This window comes from Notamacropus eugenii, chromosome 1 (genome assembly GCF_028372415.1).
Source record: "Notamacropus eugenii isolate mMacEug1 chromosome 1, mMacEug1.pri_v2, whole genome shotgun sequence".
NCBI classification, from domain to species: domain Eukaryota; kingdom Metazoa; phylum Chordata; class Mammalia; order Diprotodontia; family Macropodidae; genus Notamacropus; species Notamacropus eugenii.
Window position 1 is genome coordinate 707,985,828 of NC_092872.1, and position 25,475 is coordinate 708,011,302.

At 45.6% G+C, this 25,475-nt stretch overlaps 2 protein-coding genes across 9 annotated transcripts in view; one reads left to right on the plus strand and one right to left on the minus strand.

The window, feature by feature from the left end:
• Nucleotides 1–5,868, plus strand: part of LOC140521404 (mitochondrial inner membrane m-AAA protease component AFG3L1) — a 38,665-nt gene extending 32,797 nt beyond the window's left edge. For all 7 annotated transcript variants that reach the window (XM_072636392.1, XM_072636396.1, XM_072636393.1 and 4 more), the window contains one exon: nt 193–5,868. In XM_072636392.1, coding sequence (XP_072492493.1) covers nt 193–411 — 219 coding nt within the window. In that variant the 3' untranslated portion in view covers nt 412–5,868. The remainder of the gene's footprint in view (nt 1–192) is intronic.
• Nucleotides 5,869–6,904: 1,036 nt separating this feature from the next.
• DBNDD1 (dysbindin domain containing 1) overlaps nt 6,905–25,475 on the minus strand; it is a 28,357-nt gene continuing 9,786 nt past the window's right edge. For both annotated transcript variants that reach the window (XM_072636407.1, XM_072636406.1), the window contains 3 exons: nt 13,438–13,587; nt 12,464–12,604; nt 6,905–9,681 (listed from right to left, as the gene is read on the minus strand). In XM_072636407.1, the coding sequence (XP_072492508.1) occupies nt 9,518–9,681; nt 12,464–12,536 (237 nt within the window). In that variant the 5' untranslated portion in view covers nt 12,537–12,604; nt 13,438–13,587 and the 3' untranslated portion in view covers nt 6,905–9,517. The remainder of the gene's footprint in view (nt 9,682–12,463; nt 12,605–13,437; nt 13,588–25,475) is intronic.

The window sequence follows — 25,475 nt, forward strand, 5'->3', positions numbered from 1 at the left end:
GGAGAGGGCTGGGCTCTAGCGCCCTGGGATTTACTGTTGGCAACATGAGCCCTCCAGCATGGGAGCCTAGAAGAGGGACCATACCTATGCCTCTTTAGAGATTGCCTTCTCTGTCTTTTGAGGAGAGAGGTGAGAGCCCTGGTGGTCCTGCTGTGCACTTAGCTTTACCAGTTTGGTTTCTGATTTTTATAGGTAGGAAAGCGTCTCTTGGAGAAGGAAGTACTTGAAAAGGCGGACATGGTTGAACTGCTGGGGCCCCGACCTTTTGGAGAGAAGTCTACTTATGAAGAGTTTGTGGAGGGCACAGGGAGCTTGGAGGAAGACACTTCCCTTCCAGAGGGTCTGAAGGACTGGAACCGAGAACGCACAGAAGAAAGCTCTGAAAAACAAGTCCAGGAAAGTACTGTGTAAACCAACTGAGGCCTCCGAGCATTTGTTGCTTGTACTTTGGGGGATGTCCCCACTCTCCTCACTATACCTCTGGGGCTGTGGCCTCCAGCACCTCTATCTATCTGCAGGAAAGTCTTAGAAAGCAAGCAGCTGCCAGACTCACTGGAAAGCAAATTAAAGCACATTTTTAATACCAATGGGTGTTTGAGAGAAGGGCTCTTTGGAACAAACCAAGATTCCTTATTCCTAAAACTTGCATGAAGCCAGTGAATTGGCTTCAGCAATCCAGCCAGGGAGGTAGCTGAAGAAAATAACCAGGATTTGAGTGATGTGCGGGTCTTAGATCTCATCCTTTTGTGAGAATGATGGGTCTAAACGGTTGAGGCTAGAGAACCTGACTAGGCAGAGGCTTTACATTTAATAAGCCTTAGCTCCCATTGGAAGACAGGCCTTTCATCTCCTAACGGAACAGGAAATAGGAAAGTCTTGGGAATGGACCTAGTGAGCTAGAAGGGGAAAAAGGACGTTTCTTCTCCCCTGACCATAAATAACCAAAATCAGTGGTTAAGTCACAAAACAGGTAAATATTTGGGAAAGCAGATTTTTTTTTTTTATATGCCTTGGCAGTTAATCCTCCTCACTTGTCCTTCATGAAGACTTTGAAATGTGGGCTAAAGTTTCAGTCCCCAAGAGGGAGAAGAAATTATTGACCAACGCCAAAGAGCCCAAGTAGGAAAAAGTGTTCAGATTAAGAAGAGGACAGTTTAAGCTGTTTGACAGAGGAAATGGTTTGATTTTGCAAAAGCAGAATCTTTTTTTTGTTAGAATAAATCTAAATCCAGCCAGACCAGAGATCATAGATTGTGAGGAGCAATGGTGTGTTGGGGGTGGTGGGCAATGGACTCAGCCATTTGCTCTTGGATTTCAGAGCTTTCAGTCACCATGGCACCCTGCCACTGCTACTGCTCTGAAGATGAGGGCCACGGTGCATGGTTTTAAAGAACCATTTTGGCTTCCTCCAAGAAGTCAGGGCAGGTTTCAGTACTCCAGGCCTTCACTCCAGGGTGCCGTTTACTGGATTCCGGCACATTCTGTGTCAGTTTCACTCTAGACTCTGGGCATCGTATTGTACTAGCATTGAGGGCTTACCTTCTGGTTCCTGGAACCTCGAGCAACCAGACCCTGCCCAGGACTCCTTTCCCACAGGGTCTTGTACTCTGCTGCTCATACTCACCATGTCATGGGAGCCAAGAAGTAGAACCCAATGGAGTCTCCTCCTGCCAAGACTGTTTGGTGGCCGGATTTCTTATCCTTAGCCCTCACTCTTGCTACTTTCTTTGTCTCTTTTGAGAGAGCCTGGTGACGGCAAGCATCGTGGTTAATTTATTTCTTATTCTAAGTTGGTTCTTGATCTAGTTCTTTCCTTATATCTTGAACTTTGAAAAAGGCTCACATGTTTCTTCATTCCCTCTCTGTGAAAGGCAAAGTGTTTGGTTTGGGAAATCATGACAGAGTATAGATATTCCAAGTACTTGGTCTTGCTCAGAATCTATTAAACCATAAATGGTGGCCAGGATTTGAGGGCTGGGAAAATCCCATTCTTTTGACTAAAGATTTGTCCCCTTAGCTTTTCTTTTCTAACTGGTTGTTGTGGGATTAAAAGTGAAAAACAAAACCAAAAACCCTTTGAGGAATTTTTCTAGCATACGGACCCAGGTGCCTAGACCAGTGTAAGGTTCTTATGCCAAATCTGAGACAGTCTTGAGAGACCAGTCTAATTTAACCCTTTGCTTTCTGATTGGCTGAAGGCCCAAGCCATCCAGAAGAAATGGTGATCTCTTTCTTCCTAAAGCTTGTTAGGGAAAGAGAGGCCATGGACTTTCCTTGGTATTCCATTTCTGGTTTTTATCCCCTTCGGGAAACAAGGATTTCTGAATGAGCTTGCTTGGGGAACCTAGCCACATGGGAAAGTTGGTTCAGCCTGGAGCACGTTAGCCGTATGTCATGTGTCAGTCTGCTTTGGTGTGATATTTTCTCAGCTTTGTCTGGTTACAGTTAGACTCAAAAAATTATGTTTGAGAAAAGCTGGAAAATTTTGTTTTAAAATTTTCCCAAAAGATTTATTTGAAAGAAGCAGCCTGGGACAATGGAAAGAGTACTCGATTTGGCTTTCAAAGATCTAGGTTCTAATCCAAGCTCTGCTACTACTGCCTGTGTAACTCTCCTTGGATATCTAAAATGGCGGGATCTCTGAAGGCCCTTCCACCTCTGAACTTGTGATCTGACGCTGTCTAATGAGCTGCTCACCTCTGCTGCCAGCCCCTATGTGACTGGAAATGTCAGGTACCATGTGAGCTTCTGGCCCTTACACCTCCATTTGCTAACTAGCCAAGTAAAAAAAGCCTATCGATTTTGAATTTCCGTCCATGAACAGATATTTTCAGTTTAACCTGTTTGTGAAACAATGTTATTGGGCTTTTTCTCTTCACCAAAGCTTGTCCAAATTTGTAGAATAGTAGATTCTCCATTTGAAATTGGAGCTGACTTTTAGAAGCTTATCATTTCTCTTTTTGGCTTCTTATTGGGAGTAACGCATGCTTTATCCAGGGGTGGAAAACCTGTGGCCTCAAGGCCATGTGGCTGGCTCTCTAGGTCTTCAAGTGCAGCCCTTTGATAGAATCCAAACTTCAGTCAAAGGGGCCACTTGGCCTCGAAGCCACAAGTTCCCCACCCCTGCAATACCTTTATTCTTTCTACTTTAAACTGCTGTCCTGTATAAGAAAGCATGAGCAACTGATTTCACTGTCAGGATATGATCTGGCTTCCCAGTCCGTTCTTTCCTTTGGCTGGAGAGACCACTCCCCCCCACCCCCACCTCCAGCACTGTTCTGTCTAATGAGCCTCATCCTCTCCCCCTTCCTCTTCCCTTCTTCCCCTTTATCTAAGTGCTCAATGACTCTGCCTCACAGCTCATCTCAAAGGGCCATGGGTACTTTACATCATAAGGTCTGTCAAGACCTGCCTTTTATGGAAGGCTGATTTACTTAGGTCTTTGAAAGGGGAAACAGAAAAAAACAAAAAAACGTAGCACCATGTCCCCAGAATATCTGGGAGTAGGGACATTCTTGCCTGCATCCTCCTGGGTACCAGCTAGTTAACACATATCCTTTGTAGGGGGTGAATCCCTTATTGAGGTTAGATACCTAGAAAATGTGACTACTCCAAATGCATAAAATAGGAAGCCTCGCAAGGTTCGTTGGTCATGTTGTATCAAATGAAATTGGGGAGAAGGGGGAGCAGCAAGAAGGGGGTAGTCTAGGTGTTTGCCATAGTCTGACACTGTGTTTTTGTTTTTAATAAAAACACTAGGTCCTTCCTATGACAAATCCAAGCCCACTTTTCAGAAATAGCATTGACCCAAGTCTCATTTACCCGTTGTATATTAGACAGTTTGGGATTTCAGTGGGAGTGATTTTTAGGTTGTGCTATTTAACGGAAATGCCTGCACTAGGCTGGGAATGACTTGCAGCAGGTGGGGTAGAATATGCTTCTTCTAGAAAGTCAGTCTTACTAACTTACACATGGCACACTGGACAGAGAAGGCTGCACACCACCTATCATATGACTTTTGATAGATAAGTGACTTGTTTGGAAATAGGACTGATGCTCCTTATAGTCATCTACCTCATTTGTATTGGAATATAGGAATGTTCATGAACTAGCAAAGAAAAATATCGAGTTTTCTCAGAGCTCCTTAGATGAATAATATTTTCTGCATCCCTGTTGGACCTACCATTGCAGCATTTCTCCACTTAGAAATTTGCTACTTTAAAGCCAGGCAGCTCACCTCATGGGGTTTGACTATAGGAAAATGTCAGATTCTGGGAGAGGATTTTCTTAGGTCCATGCCTGACATCACACCTCTTGCGATATCTCTCGGCTAAAGAGACCAAGTGTGATATCTGATCATTTCAGTCAGCAGGCATTTATTTTGTTTACTCTGTCCCAGGCACTGTGCTAAGCTCTGGAGATATACAGAAAAATATATGAGTTGGGTCCAAAAACAATTGGCTATTTATCTTGCTGGGATTTTAATGTTACAGTTTGGGGAAGCAGATAAAGGCCAGTCTTATTGTACTACTTTACTCCTTTGAAGAGCCTGAGTCTCATGTTGAGGTTCATGACTTTGACTCTGAACCCATGTGTCAAGTCTACAGCATAAAATCTTCCTCTGTTAGTTGTTCTGAGACTCACAGTCCCGTGTTCTGTTGGCTCTCTCCAAATAAGGGAATATTAATCATCAGTGCTTTCTGTCCTTTCTATCCCATTCCTTTAGGGGGAACTCCCCTGTGGCTAGGGACAAGAGGGACTTTGGCATTCCTTTCTAAGCTTCTGTAATTATTACGCATCCTGGTTAAGATAACAGCAGAATCATGCCAGATGAAATAAAATTTAATTTGTGTCATTTTTTTTTTTTATACACCAGTGATGAGCTCAAGCTGCAAGGTGATAACCCTAAACCTTTTCTCCCTGAGGTCGCTCTGAGACTTACAGGAGCTTGACTTCCTCTTTCCTGGCTGCTGTGGTGGGAAGCAGACCACTCGTTCTCACTCCTGATCTTTACGTTGTCTTGAACATGTCTGAACCATCAGCACATCCAGGGTCACTCAGGGGATCTCATTTCTTGGATTTACTTCTCTCATTTTGGGAACAGACTATGCTTGTTTTTTCCAGTGTTTGCCACATTGTATGACTTTGGGCAAAATCACTCACCTCCATCTCTTCATCTTTACGAGGCAGGGGACTGGACTAGAAGGCCTCCCAGAACCCTCCCCTCCCCAGGTCCGTGAGCCTGTGAGCTCCTTCCTGCACTGGCCTCTCTGCTTCCCAACCTCCCACCACTACTGTCAGTGTCAGCCACCAAATGCCAAGGTCCCAGCTCTTCCCCATCATCGAGGTCACCTCCCTTCTCAAGGTCTGCATGTGGTTCATCAGACTCAGATCACACTTGTTCAAGGTCATGGTCCTTTATTTGAGCCCAGCATGAAATAATGACAGACATATCCTGCTGCTTATCTAGTCTTTTCCAGCCTTTTCTTAATTTCTTATCTTACCTTCACTTTTTGTTTTATATCTTCTTCCCCACTACGCCCCACCAAAAAAAAAAGTCTTTGCATCTGGAGCATTCATTTTCTTAAACAATTAAGTATCTCTAAAATTCATTTATTTCAGTTTGGGGAACCCCTCGTTTATTTTTGCATGTATTGTTAGAAGTGGAGGGAGAAAGGAAGGGAGTGGGTTAGAATTAGTTTTCTAATCCCTGTTCCCTCTGAAACGATACTTTATGTTGTATTACACAACACTTCAGCTACTGGCAATAACCTTTTAAATAGCATTCCACCAAATATAATGAGAAACCATGAAGCAAACTGCAAATGTTAATGAAAACACAATAAACATGGAATACCCAAATGTAAATGAATGTCTGTTTTGTTTCTTCAGAATTATAAACTACTTCAGGGCAAGGGCTATGCCTCCAACCCATGGCAAATGTGGGCATGCACTAGAGTTTGATGGTGACAAAGGAAAAACCTGTTGAAAAAAGTCTGCACAATGAAAGACAAGTCCACAGACCCCTTTCCTCCCACCTTTGTAGGCAGATGAGCCAGAATTCCTACCTTTTGGCCAGAACCAGAAGTGTTGTGTGTGGGCCAGTCTCCAGTGCCAAAGCCTGGAGCTAGGTGTAGTGGGAGCTGGCTAACTCGAGTCCCACGCTGAATTTTTACTTGAATTACATGAGGAGCTGAAGCATAAGTAGGTTTTTGGTCTGTTAAGCAGATCTTTGTCTCAGCTCTCTCCTTTCAGACCTGGCCTACATACACTGTTCTGGTCTTTGGCTAAAGTCAGCTGTTCTCAGGCCCTGAAACTCCTCTCACTCAGCCATCTGGTAGAAAGAGAACTGTCCTACAAGGGTGCTTCTCCTGTGTCATCCATTTGTCTAAGTCACTTAGTGGGATTGCACGGAAATAAGATTTGAAAATTTTTCTCTCAAAATCCCCATCACCAGCATCATTCTGGGCTTGAAAATTGAGGACAGTCTTGCCTGGAACATGACCCAGATAAGCCTGTTTGAGCTTCAGTGGCATTTGGCAGTTTGGGAAACAATGTGAAAGCCTGTGGGTATCCTAAAGGCATCATCTCTCCTCCAGAGAAGCAGCACCCCCTCCGCCTTCACTGCAGCAGCTTGAGCTGACCCCGGCACTGCTGCAGATGCAGTCCTGCTCTAGATACTCTTATCTGAGGTCCACTAGAAAGTTAGAAACCAAGAAGACACCTTAAAATTAAGGGGATGAGGTTTTAATACCATTTTTTTTTCAAATGATACTATGAAAAGCTGCTATATGAACTAATGGACAGATCCATACATGAGAGGGACAGGTCACAGATGAGTGGAGGGTGTGTCATGTGCTGCCCTAGCTGCCTTCATGTGATAAAGTTCAAAAGCAAAACGAGATGAGAAATTTATTTTTATTGTGTTGGGCAAGTATGATTTTGCTCAGTACCTTGACCCACTGGCATGATTACTTGACTATACTGATATCCCAGTGGTAGAACAGGTGGAGGAAGAAAATGCACAAAGGTTAACCCAGGAATTGGTCCTTTCTATACAATTTAGGGAAGTCAATTTTTCCACTTTCTAATAGGGCTGCTTTTTGGGGGAATTAATTACCACAAATACAAGGCCTATTTGTTGAATGCATTGGGTAATTTTCATCTTAGCAATTCTTGGTTTTTGTAAGTATCTGGAGAAGAAGAGCAAAACACAAGCATGGCTATTCCAGCCAGCTGAATGAAGCCAGAAGCCTCCAGTGGCATGTACACATGTCAGTTTGAGTGAGAGGTGCCAGTACATCTGCCAACCGGCGACTTGCCAGCGCTACTGAGCATTTGAAAGTGGCTTGGTTAACAGCCCCTGAAGTCGGGAATCAGTCCCTAAGCCTTCTGTCACTGACATATCCAAGAGGCTGGAGGGCAGGAACCATAGCTACTCCTTTCTTGTTACACCCACAGCACTTAGCACAGTGACCTGCAAAATAGCAGGTCTTCAGAAATTTGACTCGACTTTATTTGATTCCATCTCTGTTGGAAGAACCTAGTTTGTATCCATATCAGGAGCTTAAAAGGAGAAGGGAAAATAGTCAAAGATCCCCACAATCTAGGGCTCAAGGGGAAGAGTGAGTTTGAATCCTATTCTGAAGCAATTTTTTGACATGGCATTAGTTCCTCCTTGGTGTCAGTTTATGACCCCCGGTTCCATGTAGTTTCAACACAACGGAATTTAAACATTGTGGAGACCACCTGGTAGCAAGCAGCTGGACTTGATTAGAAGAGATGTCGGTTCTTCAGGACTTCTAGGTCTCCCTCAGCTGGTGAGAAGCTGTCATCTTCAAAGTCCCTCCTTTGGGCTGAAGCTTCCTTTCAGTATAAGGTGACACCAAGCCGGACAGTTCCATATGGATACACAGAGGACTGTGGGGATGTAATAAGCAGCCGCACGCTCAAAGCTACTTTAGGGTTTGATGTGTTTATATGAGATTAACTGGAGATGATGTGTAGGACAGGATATCCATATTATTGGAACACAAGAAGTAACCCCTTAAGAAGGTTGTGGGGGTAGGAAAGGGGGAGTGTCTCATGAGCCTCTTTTCCTCCCCCCACCTTAATCATTTAAGGGAGGTGCCATGGTTCCTTAGGCAGTTTTGGCATTATTTGGTGTTCTGAGCAAGGTAGGAAATAGGCCAGAATCCCCTCAATCTTTAGGTGACTGAGGGAAAGCCCAGCCCAGAGGTCATCAAGGGTCTAGGTTACAAAGCTGATCTAGTGCTTGGCTCTCTCACCCAAGGAAGGACTTTGGGGGAAGGATGGGTGGTAGGAGAGAATAGGAGATTAGTCACCAACTCCACCTCCCTTGGCTGAAAGTGTGGCAAGAGTCACATCAGCATGGATATCTTCAGAAGCAAATCCTCAGGCCCCTAGACAGCCTCCAGAATTTGAACACAAAAGCAATTTCCCTTTTCCTACTAAAAGAAGCACTCCAGTTTCTGAATTCAATACCACTTTTGTGAGAGAAAAAAAAAGGGAACCTCAAGGCCATCCATTGAGCCTCGAGATAAACAAGCAAGTTGAATGTTACTGGTTTGAACTGTCTTCTACTCTTCAGCTTTTCCCAGAACCATTTTAGAGCTGGACAGCACCAGTTCTGAAAAGGGGAACTTTCCAGAAGAGTGGATAAGCAGAGAGAAGCTGGATCCCTTAAACCAGTACACAGATGTTGGAGAAGTGGCCACCATTACTTCCATTCCCACACCTGATCCCTGTAACATTGGGAACTGTACTAGATTTGCTGTGGTTCTGCTGGGGTACCAGGTAGTTCCTCCCCCCCACCAGGAGATGCTAAGCTTCTGACCAGGTGACAGGTATAGTGTCCTGGTTTCTGAGCAGTACAATTCCACAGAAAATACATGTTGGCCTTGATCCAATGCACAGAGAAGATGTAAGGCCACTGAAAAGAGACTGTGCTTATACTAAAGGGTGGCAGGAGGAGCCCAGAGGCCGGGCTTTGCTTTTGTCTCATAGCACTTAACTGTGTCTTAGAAGAATCTTGGTTTAGACTTTCACTCCCTCTCCTTTGACCAGCCTTTCCAGAATGTTCTGTTCAAGGCAAATTCAGCCTATACCTTCTCCAGCTCTGAAGACCCAATAATACACTGGCGTATGCTTCAAGACAGAGGGAGCTTAAAGTGCCAAAATTCGTGCCAGTTCCTTCCAACCCCTTCCCCCTCTGGCTGCCAACGGTCACCCTGGGATGCTGGCAGCCTGGAGGGATGGCTCGGCTCATACCAAGCTGACTCCACCTCTTGGAAATGGGACGGAAGGAAGCAAAGCAATCAGGGCAGAGATGAAGGAGGGGCTTGGTAATTAATTTTTACCTGAAGGTCTTGCCAGAGTCTCTCAAGTCAAAGTTATTTTCAGCATCACAAATTGTCCAAAATTTGTGACTAGTGCAACTGTGGACATTCCTGTCTTGGCCCCTCAGTACAGTTCCCAGGGCAGGTTAGAAAAGAACCTACTCTTCTTTAGGCCTCTCAATAGTGAGAAACGTGTCCACAATCCCCGCCTGCAGCTCAGAGTCACTGAGATGCTTTTTTTCTCTGTTTTGTTCAGCTTTGGTCCGGGTCCAGGAGGGGGAGCGCAGATACCCAGCTCGAGGGAGAGGGTGTGTGTGCAAACCTGGGGTAGAGAGAAGACAGGATACAGCAGGGGTGAGTGAGCTGTCCACCTGGGAGAGCTGACAGCTGTGTACTGAGCTTAGGAGCCAACGGTGCTTCCTGGCAGGTGAAGTCAGACTATCAGTTCAGGTGTGTGTGTGTGTGTGTGTGTGTGTGTGTGTGTGTGTGTGTGTGTGTGTGTGTGTGTGTGTGTGTGTGTGTGTGTGTGTGTGTGTGTGTGTGTGTGTGTGTGTGTGTGTGTGTGTGTGTGTGTGTGTGTGTGTGTGTGTGTGTGTGTGTGTGTGTGTGTGTGTGTGTGTGTGTGTGTGTGATGCCTGGCCATTGTGTGTGTGTGTGTGTGTGTGTGTGATGCCTCGGCATGCTTGTAGGTTCTTCCAGCACAAATTCTAATGTAATCTATTTCTAACCTTAGTTCCATGGGAACTGATTGATGCTGCTGGTCTAGGAAAAATCAGATGCCCTGGGCATTGACCTCATGACCCTAGATCACAGCTGGAGAATTGATTTTTCTCATTAGGTATTCCCCCTGCTCCCTTGCCTTGCCCTCACTCTCCCCTATCTCTCCCCCCTCCCCACATACACCTCACTCTCTTTCCGCCTGAGGGGGTGGAGAGGTGGAACCTAGCTATTTATGCCTCTGGGACTCATACATCAAACAAGGAATGGCAAGTGTGTGTAGCCAGTGGGCTTGAGGCCCACTCCTTTGTCAGGGAATGGCACCATGGAGGTTCTCAGCACCAGACTTGGGAGAGACTGGAAACGGTGCGTGTCTACTTTATTTTAAATGCTACGATCTGGGGCTGGGACCTCCCTGCAGCATCCTCGTTTGTTTGAAGACCCTCCCATACTAAGGAGAGCTGCTAATCATTCATTCCAGTCACACAATCCCCTCTCATTGAAGCTCCGTGGGATGGATTTACATATTTATTCAACTGGTTCCACCCAGTGAGTGCAGACTCTGCTAGACTGTGAGTGTGTGTGTGTGTGTGTGTGTGTCACACCATCCACAAACCAGATTAATCAAAGCCTGTGTCAAATCCAAAGGCTGATTTGCTACCTTGAAGGCCAGAGAAACAGGATAAAGGAGAACTGTGTGGATTTGCAGGGCTACCTCTCTCCTCCCCATTGCTAACAGCTTCTGACAGCCCAGCCAGCTGGCTAAAAGCTTTTTTCACACCTTGAGAGAAGTGTGTGTGTGTGTGTGTGTGTGTTGCTTGGTGTGAATCAAAGGAGATATAATGCAGTTTGTTTTGTAGGTGAATGGGAAAGTAGAAATGCTCCCCTCCCCAGAGCTACAGAGGGTCTAATGTCAGAGCCCTAACTCCCTACGCTCTCTCTCTCTCTCTCTCTCTGCCAACAGCCCACCTTGGAGAAAAAGAGAAAAGAACTCTCCCAGATGTAGCCAAATTCCAGCCAAGATGCACATCCTGTGTGACCCGGTCATTATCCACGTCTATGCTTCCAGCACCTAACCCACTGCAAAGCTCAGACATTTCTGTAATGTTTCCAAGAGCTCCCTAACATTTCCAAAGACCACAAGAAATGCAGAATAGAGAGTGATTTGTCCTTTTTTGAGAACTCCCGTTGAATGTTATTGATTCATGGCAGGGCTGTTGCCTTTAATGAGGCCTCTGGTGGGCCTGGGTAAGCAGAACCCAGCTCTACCAGCCCCTTGGTTTCACTCTGGGTTTTCAGGAGGGTAGGAGCAGGGGAGGCCAGGGCTGAGGGGCTGGCTCTAGGGGAAACTGGATTCTCTGGAGAAAAAAAAAAAGCTTCTCTTTTTGCTGTCCCTATGGGATTCTCCACACACCCCACCCCCACCGCCTGACAGCTTCAGAAGCAGCTGGAGATGATGGCTGGTGCCACAGGGCAGTCCTGGCTGTTGAGAGTCAGCTTGGAAAATGTGTGAGTTGGGGAGGAGAGGTTGGTGCTGGTACCCTAATGTGGCAGGTGAAAACTGGGAGCTAGAAGGGGGAAAAGGAGATAGAAAAGTCAACACCCATATTCACACGGAGCCAAGACATCCTGCTACCTGTCAGAGCCAAAAGGGCCATCCTGGGATAGACAGTAACAAGTTAGACTTACATATAAAGAGGAAAACTTTACATGCTCAAAAACACCCAACCTGCCCCCAGGAGCTACAGAAACTGCAGAATGAGTCAAATTAAATTTGTTTTTCTGCTCATGAAGCACAACTTGTCTATTTTTCTTGACAAGTGCCTTTTTAGAAGGCTAATAAAATTCAAATTTTAAAACTTGAAGTCTTAGGACCTTAAATTTAACCCATCTAGTCTCATCACCTCATTTAACAGGTAAGGAAACTGAGGCCCAGTGTCTTACCCACAGTCCTGTAAATAGTAACAGTGCCAGGCTTTGAAATGGGATCCTCAGACTCCAAACCCAGTGTTCCTTTCACTACAACATCCCTCTCTTTCATGTCAAAAAGCAAATTCTTAAGTGGAGGGAAAAGCCTAGTAATTGTGGATCCATTGATTCAGAAATAGTCAGAGGAGAGCAGTTGTGACAATAGGTCTTTTGGATCTCTGAACAATCAACAGTGCTTCCTGAAGGGCCTTTCACCCAGGGCTAGAGGACAAACCAAGTCATTATGATAACCAAGTGATGACTCCATGGAAGGGAAATGAGGGGTTAGGCTAGGTAACACTTCCCTCCCTAAAGCCAAGTCCCCTTCACTCCTCTCCTGGTTTCCAGGGTTATTGTGCTTCTGAGAGAAGCTGGATTTCACTACCTCTCCCCATTTCTTGAAATTCTAACCCTCTTACCTGCTGGAGACTCATTTGCAGCATTCTCATCATCTGAATCTGCAAAGACTTCAGCCAGTTCTTGGTCAGACATATCTGTCAGCTCCGTAAGGTCCAAGAGATCGAAATGGACTTCCAGTGAGGAGACACTGCTCAGAGGTTCTGGGAAAAAGACAGAGAGAAGAAACAGAGATGGCAAAGCTGGTGGTTCCCCTGGCCTGAATTCGATGCCTGCCCTGGTGGAGGCTCTGTCTCTGGGAGCAGTATGGAGGAGCCTAGATTCAAGCTGATGTCCTTCCTCAGCCAAGGACTGAGCAGCCTCAAAACTTGACTGGGAGCCCAGGATGGGATCATGGGGAAACCCCATGGTCAGAATCCAGGACACCAGGCATCATCCTCCTCCCTAACGACCAAGATTATCACTTCAGAGTTAAGATTTTCTCAGCATCTATCCTCCCACCACTGACACAGAACACATGTCCCCTCCCCCTTATCATTTAGGGGAGTTGCTGGCACCAAAATATTCATTGTCCTGTAGCCAAGCTGATGATAAGTTTTTCCAGATTTGGATGGGTCGGTCTGGGATCACAGATGGCAAGTCTATCACTAGGTCTGTCCTTGAAGTTTTTCTAGTTTCAAGGCTGAAGGGCCTTCGGGAGCCTCTATGTCCCCATTACAGTCTTCAAGGAGGTCTCTATGCTACCATAAAATAACTGAAGAGGATTTTAGTGGAAGTGACTCTAATGTGGGATGCCTGGGTGAGTCTTTACAGTAGAGGCTGAAAAACTGGTTAATTAGGGCCCCAAAAGAATCACTTGTCCTGAGTCAGTCCATGAGAACCAAACTTGAAATTTGCCCACACCTTTTCAATACTCCATATAATGTCATCAGCTTTGGAATAATCCTAGGAGTCTATAATGCCCTGGGACCCAAGACTTGAGTCCAGGGAGGCCTAGTGAGAACTAGCCAGATAAGCAAGGACCATCCATACTCACGCCTTCTCTCTGTGACCTGCAGGAGTCCAGGAGCAGGGATGGGAATCCCTCCTTCCTCCTCCTCTCCCAGGGAGGTGTTGGACTCTTCCCCAATCCCATGACCTGGCACTACCAAAGATGTCTGCGACGACTGGATTTCTTTAGTCAGTTCTGAAATCAAAGGCATCCAAAGGCATTAGACTGGGAAGAACCAAACCAGCATTGAGCTCCCTAGACCCAAATCCTCATGGAGCCAAAGAGACCCAAGGGTGGGAGTCTTGAGGAGAACTGGCACTAATACCTAGTGTCCTTTCTGAATAGGGCTGGAAGTAACCATGATAATAATAGTACTAATAGTGTTGATGATGGTAGCTAACATTTCCATAGCATTTTTCAGGCTTGCAAAATACTTAGCATATTTCCTCATTAGATCCTCACAACAACCCTATGAAGTAGGTGTTATTATCCCCATTTTACAGATGGAGATACCAAGGCCAAGAGCAGGCAGTGACTTGTCCAACTAGGAAGTGTCTGAGTCAAGTCTTCCTGACTCCCCAAATCCAGCACTGTACTCAGGCACCACCTAAGTAAAGGGTTTAAGAGGCCCAGAGGATCTAATCCAAGGTACGTAATCCAAGCCAACTTCAGACACTCCTGGTGGTCACAAAGTCTTCAAAGAAATGTCTTTAATGGGTATGCTTCTCCCTGTGGTTCTATTTCCTTTTTTCTCAATATTCATGAAGTAAGCTGATTGCTTCTTTCTCAATCTCCTCCCATCATTTAAAAAAAATGGGGCAATCCCTGAGGAACTGGGTAGGGCACCGTTCATCATTACTGTACCATCTTAGGCAGGGCCAAAATGTACGAGTCAGAGGAACATGGGCTAGCCAGGAAAGGCTTTGGGAGAGCCAAGGAAAGAGGAAGGGTCTAACACTTTAAAGAGTTAAGATGTTAAGAAGTGAGGGGTAGGAGGCAGCTAAAGGGGTACAGTGGATCGTGCCAGGCTTGAAATTAGGGGTATCCAAACTGAAATCCTGCCTAAAAACTGTTACTTTACTTCTCTTGGCTTCAATTTCCCCATGTGTAAAATGGACATAAAAACAATAAAACATGCGACAGCACAAAACCTGTGAGGATGGTTGAGGGTCAAAAGTGGTAAAATCTCTAAATCAATGGCAAACCTGAAAGTACCTACTTTTGCCTATTTAGTTATAAGTGATTCTTAATATACTGTAGGACCAAGGACCTAGTGGCTATCTTAGCTTCTGGCTAATCAATCCACCCAGGAGCAGACCACTCCATAGGTTGCTTGAACATCTGCCCTCTAGTTTCCTAGGGTTTGAGAGGACAGAAGCTGCCCTCTTCCTGCTGGTTGCCTGGAGTATATATCCTTGGAGGCTCTTCCCAATGGCCTGGTGATGGGACAAGCTCAACCCTGTTGAGCTGGTGCTGCCCATCCTTGCTAGACAGAGCCCCCACATTCCCATTGAGGATCAGCCATACAAGATGGAAAGGGATGAAGGCCCCAAGAGGTCCACTGTTGCTCTAACTCCACCCTGAGGAGGCTCTGGAGTTTGGTTTTGAGAATTCATGATGATACACAAGAAGTCAATCTCTGCCACCAGCACAGTGCCAGAGGCTGCCCCACCCTCTCCCTAACTATTTCTCCAAAGTCTGCTTTCAGTTGCCTTGGCAATGTTTGTCAATCTGAAGCTTCAGAGCAAACAACTAGATTTGGAAGGAAAATTAATTAGTAGGAGATGAGGTATAGGGGTGAACCAGTATCCAACTGACCAGAGACAGCCTTCTGCTTTGGGGAAAACCATGGCAAGGCCTGTTCCAAGGTGACAAGAGGACACTGAAGGGAAGTGTGACCTAGTGGCTAGAGGGTTGCTCTTGGATTCTGGGGTTCAAATTCTGCTCAGATGCTGTGTGATCCTGGACAAGTCATTTGATCTCAATTTCCTCTCTTATAACATAGATATCATGATCACACCTTCCCAGGGTTGTTATGAGGATCAAGTAAGATTAATGTATGTAAAGTGTGTGGCAATTCTTTTTTTAAATTATATGAATGTTAGGTTTATTAAATATTAACTACTAATACTTAAGGATCTGATTGTGAAGGGGAGGAAAGGGGTTAAATTTGGATTACACTTTTGTCCAGTCATCTCCCTCTCCCCCTAGAATAAGGAGAGTCAGGCATATGTGTCAGGTCTGCCTAGCATGGAGTTTGGTTCTCTCATGATCAAGCAAACTCAGAATTGAGAAGGATCTCAAGGGTTAATTCAGCCTGTAGGGGAACAGAAATCTTCTCCCTGACATTTCTGCCTGAACAGCACCCCACCCCAGGTAGCTCCTCCCATTTCTGGACAGCTCCAATCCTTAGGAAGAGACTCCTAACTTGAAGTCAAAATCTGCCCATTGCTCCTGGCTCTGCCCTCCAGACCCAAGCAGAATAAAGGTCATGGCAGCCTACCGCAGCCTTCTAATGCTGAAAATCAGCTATTTTATTCCATCCCTACACACCCATCCTCCCACTTAACATCCCTAGTTCCTTCAGCTAGGCTCCTCTCTGGGCTCTATACCTGATGCTAGACTTTCTCTACCATGCCCCACAGAAGCCTCCTCCCCTGGAAGTGTCCTTCCTTCCTTCCTTCCTTCCCTCTCTCCTTTCTTTCTTCTTCTCTTCCTCCCTTCCTTCCTCCCTCTCTTCACTTCTTTTCTTTCTCTCTTTCTCTTCCTTCCTTCCTTCCTTTCTTCATTCTAAAGGATGACTCTCTGGGACCAGGGAGGAAAAGTGATACAGGAGGAAATCTATGCAACGTAGAAACAAAAGATATTAATGGAAATATATGTAATAAATTAAAAAGACAGAAGCCAAATGAAAACTGTCTCAAAGTGAGTCCCTTTGTGCCTACCCCAGCAAAGCAGGCACAGGTACACTCAGTCTGCCTGGGCAGCCTGGCCAGCAGGACCCTTCCCCAAGATAGCTCAGAGAAATCCTGTTCCCTGGCCATGGAGTGAATGCTCAGCTGTTCTTGAGGATTTGAGCCCTCCTGCCCTCCCTCTCTCCCTCTCCATCCCACAATTGCTGCAGCATACAGTAAAAAAAGGAGGCTTTGCAAGGTACGATGGCCACCCTCCCATCCCAGGGAGGTTAGCTTTCCCGTGTCTTGGCAGCTGGGCCTGCTGGGTAGTCTGCCACCAGCCACCAGGCCACTTTGCTCACCAGGAGGGCCAGCCCATGACAGAGAGGAGACTTGGGGAGCCTGTTTCAAGTCCAAGGACACAAAGGCCATTTGTGCTTTCAAAGGCTGTGGTGTTCTCTTGTGCAAGAAGGGTGATTTTCATTGTGTGATTAGACATGGGAGCATGTGTGAGACATCATGTGTACACAGGCAAGTACATATGTGTAAAAGCTCGCACCCTGTGCGGGGGAGGGGATGGAGAATATTTTTAGCAGCTCCAAGCTGGTAAATAATTAAATACTCTGGGTGTGAACAGAGACCCATTATGAGCAGCTGCCAAATACACCCGTTCTGAAGGAGATAAATGCACATCTGGTGTTTCCCAGACGAATTCCCCCACCATCCTGGAACACCCCCAGGGCTGGCTCCCTGAAGCCAGACCAGCTAGCTAGAGTTACACAGCTGTCTCCTGAAGTGTCTCTTTGCTTTTCCTTCGCACAATCCTTCAATAGTCATCAGGAGCTTTAAAACCATCCCCTTTGTTAGAGTATGGGTTCTAGACCCCCAAAAGGTGACACATCTGCCCAATAAGGTGCACATTTGGACTACAGCCTTCCCAATGGCAGTCCCAACTCCCAATGTCCCCTAGCTAAGCCATGGACAGTCAATAAAACCAATACCAACTCTGATCATTGGCTGAGAAGCCTCACCACAAGCAGCAAGGAGGATCTGTCTGCCATGAGCATGGGGATGAGGACGCTGTTACCCTGCCTCTTCTGAACCTCAGTATTGTAGAATTAGGGCAGTGGAGGAGGGAGGACGGATGTTGGGAGAGTTGTCTTCTCATGGTTGGTAGGCTATTCACTTCTCTCCCAGGGTGAAGCCCTACTGTAAAATCACCCATCTAGAGAAATTCAAAAGATGAAGGGAAAAGGATGGAGGAGGTAGGGTGCAGGTAGGTCAGGAAGAGGTAACATGTGTATATTTTGGGGATAGGAGAATGAGATTCTGTTATTAGGCAGTCATGGCACCAAAGTATAGTTAATCTTAATTAAGTGTAGGAAACCAAGCCTCAGCAAGTGGAAGCTGGGATGTGAATTGGGGGACAGCAGACAGGAAAAGTAGTTTCTTCTTTGGCTTTCTTTAGTCTCCTGGGTATTTCAGACTATGGGCTGCAGAAAGCTTGACAGTGTAGAGTTACCCCTAAACAGGCTGCATAGGCAACCAGCCAGGCAGGGACACCTTCCAGTGTGAAGGGCAGGGAGAGGCTGTTTTAGGTTTGATCCTGGACTAAGCCAGGACCAGATCACAGCTTCAGAGGACTGGTTTGTTCCCCTTCATCTGTTAGGGTGCCCTTCCCATCTGGAACTGGTGGAAGCCAGCCCTTCATTTTCCAAATGAGGAAACTGAGGACCAGGGAGGAAAGTGTCTTGCCCAAAGTCATACAAGTAGTAAACATCATTGACAGGATATTAATATGAATTCTTTGACTTTACAGTCAATGTTACACCCACTGACTCCCTCACCATCCTCATTACTGGAACTTAGGATCTTCTTTTTCCACTTGTTTCTCCAGAACCTAATACATTGCCTGGGACATAGTAAAGGCTTAATAAATTTTTATTGACTGACTGATTGGTTGAATGATTGATTGACTGATCAAAAACCACTACTCAGTAAAACCAGAGGCACATTCAGAACAGGTGGGGCCCTAGGGCAGCAGACAAAAAAGATTACCATACTTCTCCATGAGGAATCAATATAATGGAATTTGTAGTGGACTGGGCTGTGAAGTAACTACCCAGTTTCTTCTTCAACTAAAACCTATTGTTCAATTTACAACTCAATCAACAATTCACTCTGCTCGCTTAAAGATGATCAGTGAACTCTATATTGCTCATTCTAATGGTGTTTTCTCAATCTTTATCCTTCTTGACCTCTCTTCACCACTGGACACTGTTGATCACCTTTCTTGACACTGTTCTCTCTCTCTCTCTCTCTCTCTCTCTCTCTCTTTTCTGTCTCTCCTCTCTCTCTCTCTCTTTTCTGTCTCTCCCTCTCTCTCTCTCTCTCTGTGTCTCTCTTTTCTGTCTCCCCTCTCTTTTCTTCTCTCTCCCCTTCCTTCTCTCTCTTTGTCTTCTCCTTTCTTTCTCCCTTTCTCCCCTTCTTTTCTCCCCTCTCCTCTCTGTCTCTATCTGTCTGTCTGTCTGTCCCCTATCTGACCATTCCCTTTCATTCTTCTTTGCTGGACATTCAGTCATGTCCCACCCCTAAACTATGAATATCCCTTAAGATTCTTTGCTGGCTACTCTTCTTTTCTCTTTCTCTTGAAGAACCCAGCTCCCATGGATTCAATTATCATAATCCTGCCCATGACCCCCAGATCCATATATTCAATCCCACATCACCAACTGCCTATTAAACATTTCAAATTAGAGGTCCCACAGTCATGTCAAATCAAGGTGTCCAAAGTAGGACTTGACATTTCTCCCTGTGCCACCTGTCTTCTTCTCTTTCCTATTTCAGTCAGAGCACCGCCATCCTTCCAGACATGAAGGTTCACAATCTCAATGTAACCCCTCAACACCTTACTCTCATTCACTCCATATATCCAATCAGTCGTCAAGTATTGTTGATTCTCCCTCATCTGCTCCCTTTTCTCTGCTCCTTGGACCATCACCTAGTTCAAGTCCTCATCAACTCTTACCTAACCTACTGCAAAAGACTTGTGTTGTCACCCCACCTCCAGTCATCCCCAATAGCTGCCAAACCGATATTCCTAAAGCACAAGTTTGACCAAGTAATCCTCTCACTCAGAAAGTTTCAGTGGCTACTTCCTCTAGAATAAAATACAAATTCTTGTTTGGTATTGAAAACTCTTCAGAATCTGACTCTAGTCTAGGTTTCATAATACTTGCCTTCACACACTCTTTGCTCCAACCAAAGTGATATACACCTAGTATTTCCTCCTACTCAGAATCCCCATCTCCATGCCTTTGCTCAGGTAGTCCCTCATGCCTGGTGTGTTCTTCCTCATTCCCACCTTTCACCTTTCCTGATCCTGCACTTGCTGGCACTTTTCTTCTCTCCTCTCCTCCCTTTGGTGACCACCAATGGCGTTGTCCATATTTTGCATTGACTTCTGTATGTACGTGGTATCTTTCCCCCTCCCTTCCTTTCCTCCCCCAGTAGAATATAAGCTCTTTGAGGACAGGAGCTTTTGGTTTTTGTCTATTCCCATGAAAAAAAGCTGACACAGAGTGGGCATTTAAATGCCTACCAAATGAATTTATGGTAGGAAGTGATTTCCATGTAATATGTTCTATGAGAGGCATGATGGGGGAAGGAAAGACATAAATTGTGCTAAATAATCCCCTCCCTCAAGGAGCCAGAGAGAAGATACAGCAGAATATTATCCCCTTCCCCTGCCCCCCCCCAAAATAAGATAAACTATTTTTTCTGGAGCAAGTATCTAAGAGTCTGATGCCCTTGTCCCTAAACATTTTTTCCTTATGGTGGATAGCTTCCTGAAGACCAGGTCAGCAAGCTAATATGAAAGCTCTTTCTTTCTCCTCTTTACCCCTTTCCCATGACAGCTCTCACAGACTCCATGTCTCAAACCACAACCAGGGATTTTTTTCAAAGCACAGCATTGCCCAGGGAGGGGGGCAGGGGGTCAGAGGGCATGAAATTGCCATTTCAAGTGACTCTCCCTAAGCCTGGAGATGCTCAAGGTTCTAATTATGAGGAATCCTGACTTATATAAGACTGTTCCTTTCTTAGAAAGTCTCCATGCAATGTGCTAGACTCAGATTCACGTTTCCTGGGTTCAAATCTCAGTTCTGACTCCAGCTGGGTAATGGTAGGCAAGTCATTTCACTCAGTGAATTTGCATTTTTCCTTCTCTATAAAATCAAGACAGTAATTCTTATGCTACCTGGCTCTCAGAAAGAAAGTGTCATGGAATAGATGAAAAAGAATTGACTCTAGAGTAAATGAACTCAACAGCTGAGGAGGATCACAGGTACTGGGTTCAAATCTCATCAGGGATTCTCATCATCTGTGTGACTTTAAGTAAGTGCCTTAATCTCCCTAGGACTCAGTATCCTAATCTGTAAAATGAGAGTCAGACAATACGGCTTCTGAGTTCCCTCCTAGCTCTCTATCTATGATCTCAAAACACTACAGACATATTATAATATTATTATCTGATACTATTCAGACACCCCATTTGCCATAACATAAGTGGCAAGGGTCCTGGGGATCTTCAAGTGCTCTGACATCATGGGAAGGAGAGGGAGAGAGAGACAGAGAGAGACAGTCAGAGAGAGAGAAAGAGACAGAGAGAGAGACAGAGACAGAGAGACAGAGAGAGGCAGACAGAGAGACACACAGAGAGAGAGAATTTGCTCATCTAGAGTCTTGTAGAAGAAGTCAAGCCAGGCAAGATCCCCTAAGGCTGTACACTTGGTCAGGACCAAAGCAACCTCAGGCATAACGGACTGAATGAAGCCGGCAGGCGCGTCCCTGCCCACTGTGGGACCTCACAGAATATCTCCCCTATCAGCACAGGAGACATCTTTTCCATTTTAGACGAGGTTAGCATGACGTGAGAGGTCTCACCTTACTGTGGCGAATGGAGAGAGACAGCTTTTTATCTGGGCTACAGTGGAGTGGAGAGACACTGAACAGGAGGCTCATTCTTGCACCCCTCTGGTTATCTGCAGACCCTTTGGCTGAATCTCTGGAGCTTTGTGCACCATCAGTAAGACTGGAACCAATGCTCCCCTCCCCCCAGCTCCTCATTAACACCCCACTCAGCCTCACCACCAGCACTCTGAAAGTTGCAGACACAAGCCCTTTGAGAGAAGACCTCACTGCTGGCTTCTCAGGATTGGGGCTTGTTTTCACCCACCCTTTCCAGTTAATGGAACACAAGGGAAGTTAACCATGCAGGGAGGGACATCTGGAGAAACTGATTCTGAAAATACAGAGAAGATGGGGGCTGGGAGGTGACCCCAGGCGATTAACACCAAGATGGGATAGCATAAGGGAGGAACAAATTCAGGGTAGTGGAACATAATCAGAAATGGTGCCTGAGCCACTGGGAAATCGGTCCTAATGCTATAACAAGCACCAAGTTCCAGGGAGGGAGGGAGCTGGGAAATGGAAGTGTTGGGGAAGAAAGCTCCAGATCGACCAGGCTTTCTTCTCATTTCAGACTGGAGGTTTATTCCAAAATCCCCGTCTTCCCTGGCATAGGGATGTAGACTATACAATAAACCATAATTAGTGGCTACTGTGTGCTGAGTACTGTGCCAGGCACTGGGAGAGACACACAAACTTCAGAAAAGACAAGGTCCCTGTCTTACAAACTGATAGAGGCACTTATTCTCATAGGCTGAACAGAGGGAGTTGATTGGCTATCAGTGGTTCAGGGTCAACCATGATGAAAGTTCCTCTTCCCACTTGCCAGGACTGGGCTGGGAAGCCCAGCTAGACAAGGGAGAAACAAAACTCTTCCTGTCTAACAAGTCTGAGGTTTCTTTGAATTGAATAGCTTTCCCTGAGGCTTCCCTGTTTCATTAATCTGAGCTCCATCACCTCCACTCTGCACCCCCCAGATCAAGAACCCAGGAGTTGGCTTTCTTGAGAAAGACGAGACACACAAGTACTATGTCCTAAATGTGAAGCTTCTGGAAAAGGAAAGATCTGTCAATATGAAATAGGGTCTTGCCTTGGCAGTCAACTGATCATAGGTTTAGTGGTCATCTAATCCAAGTCCCTTGTTTTACTAAAAAAAGAAACTGAGGCACAGAGAGGTAAAAGGATTTTTCCAGGGTCACACAGATATCAAGTGGCAAAATCAAGACTTGAAACCAGAGACACTGAATTCAGATTCATCGCTCTTTCCAATGTTGGGAAGAGCCTTAATAGTTTGGGTCCATGTCACAGGCCCCCATCCCCAGGCTACCCGATTGCCACTCTCTTTGTCCTCTGACAGAACTAAGATCATAAGACTTCCTCCTGCCCTGCCTGGTTGTCCTGTGCTGTCACCAAGAAAGCATTCCCAAGCAATATTTTTCAGCCACAAAACCTCATTCCTGTAGTCCACAGCCTGCTGGCTGTAGAGAAGAAAGTGTATGAGCAAAGGATACAAAGACTTTTTGAGCCCTGACCCAGGCAGGTCTAACTCATAGCAAAATTGAGCTTTCTCGCTGGGTGCTGGAAGTGAAATTAACCAAGTTTAAGGACAACACTGACTGAGCAGAGTTGTCAACCTAGTTACTCAACTATTTTGTGATTCCAGAGACATTTAAGTCAGAGGACCATCTCGAACGTAGGAAGCAGCAAACAGCTACCCTTCTTCTAAATCCAGCACAATCACCCACCCTCTGGTCTATGCAAACAGAAGAAGGAAGAGTTGTGCTTCATGGCCAGAATGCCATACTGGGCATACCCCAACTTTGGGCTTTATGTTGACAAAGATGCTTTCCATCCCCAACTATCCTCGACCTCTGGGGAGGAGGACGGGTAGCAGATGGATTTCACCAGAGGATTGATTTCTGATAGGAACGTATCGGTTACATTTGTGCCCATGATGCTGACCTATTTTCTGTGTCCTTTGTTCTCGAGTGGAGGGGGCCAGGGGCCAGCCGGGTTGGCCACTTAGGAACATTACAGGTTTGGTAAGAGGGAGATGGCCATAGGACTGAACCTAAGACTTGCTCCCTAGGGCATGGTGAGGAAAGGACATTAGAGGTGAAGATGGAAGAACAACTTTCTGGGCTGCTAGGTGAACAGCATTTCAGAAGCAGAGCCAAGACCAAGGGCTCTGACTCTCTCTCCTATGTTCAGGCTAGTGAACACCCTCACCCACAGCTTCAGCCTCTCAATTCTTACTGCCCTTATGCTCTGGACCAGATTCTCATGTCATCAGTTTTCATTTCTTCTTGTCTTCCAATTAGACCAAAAGCTCCCTCAGAGCAAGAACAGTATCCTATAGTAGTAAGACCAGTACCAATTATGAGCACAGAACTTAGGCTCTATTACCTACTTCATAGGTCCATGGTATTTAGACAACGGCCAATGAACATTTATTGAATGCTTATTAGGAAGGAGCACTGAGATAAAAAGGGCTTTAAAGATCATCTGGTCCTAGTACAAATGAAGGAACTGAAACCTAGAAAAGTGAGGTGATTTGTCCAGGATGGATTGCAAGCCAGGCTGATCCAGTGACCTTTCTATTTTACTATGATGTCCCTTGGTTGCTTAACTTTTCCATAACTCCCTTACCTTTCCCTGTTCCACCAATGACAAGATGGTGCCCTTGCCACCTCTCCACTTATACTGATATTCTCCCCTGAAATATGCCCCCTTGTTCTCTCCACCTTCCCAACTCTGACTCTTCCTTTAAGAAATTAGTGACAGTTCTACCTATGTGCAAAGCTTTCCTTGACTACTCCAAGACACGATGACCCTTCTGAATTTCTAAAGCACCCATGAGACAAAATCTAGAGCTTACATCTCTACTGCTTCCATTTTCTTTCATGTGTCAGCAAACATTTATAAAGCATCTACAACATGGAAGGTACTGTGCTAGACACTGGAAATACAAAGATGGGGGAAAAAAGACACTGCTCTGCCTTCAGGAAGTTTATAGTCTAATGGAGAGGTTATGACAGGTTCACAAATGAGTAGACACAGGGTAGAATGTGACAAAGACCAAGGAGAGATCCAGAAAAAATGCATTAAAGAGACTTGAGGAAGGAGAAATCACTTTCTTTTCTACCCAGCTAGACTTTGAGGTAGGAACCATACCTTCTACTTCCTTGTATCCCCTATGATACCTAGAGAACAGTATAGACTTATTAAATCTTTTGTTGGTTTGACATATGGGGAGTCAACTGTAATTAGACTGTAAGGAGTCCAGCTGGTTGCTGAAAAGTCTTTCTTGCCACCACTTGGAAAGATGCCAACAGAGTCTCAAGCCCAACCTTTGCCCGTGGTAGTAATCTGGAGCCATGAGAGAGCAGGGGGTAAAGAATAGCCTTTCAAGGCTGACCTTGCTCTATCTATGTCTACCTCTCTCCAGTCTAAATGGCCTCTTCCAGGCAACATGATCCTGTGAAATGACTGCCCAGGAATTGCCCATCTGAGGGATGCAAGTGGTGCAGAGGATAAGGCTGGACTTGAGACACCTACCAGCTGTGTGACCCTGATCAAGTCACTATGCTTCAGACTCAGTTTCCTCATCTGTGAACAATAATGATGACAATGATACCTAATTTAAAGGGTTGTTGTGAGGATCAAATGAGATAACCTAAGTGAAGTGTTTTACAAGCCTTGAAGTGCTATATAAAGGCTAGCCATTGTTATGAAATATGGACTTGAGGCACTGTGGAAAGGCATAAGGGGAACTGAGAATTTTGAGTCATGCCCACACTCCAGTAACCATATCTCTCCCACTCCTCCCCCCTCAGGCTCTAGAGAAAGCTACTTTTCAGTGATATTCCATGGCCACAGCAAAGCCGAAACGAATTTCAAACCACAGACTCTTTCCCCTCACCTCAGGCTGTCTGGGGGCTTTATGGGGTGGGCCAACATCTTCCCAGTGAAGGTGCTTCATTTTTTACTTGTGGAGTCATTCAGACCTGAATCCAAGTTTCTCAGAAAGACTGAACATTCCTTGGAAGCCAAGGTTAAGTGTTCCTAGACCTATCTAGATTAGAGGACTCTTGAAATCACAGAAACTTTTACCCTCCCACCCACCCAACTTCAGAACATGCCAATGGACTGCCTAATGGTAGAAGAGCAGCCAGCATTAGGTTGGGGATGGGGGGAGGGCACATATGCATCAGGGATAAT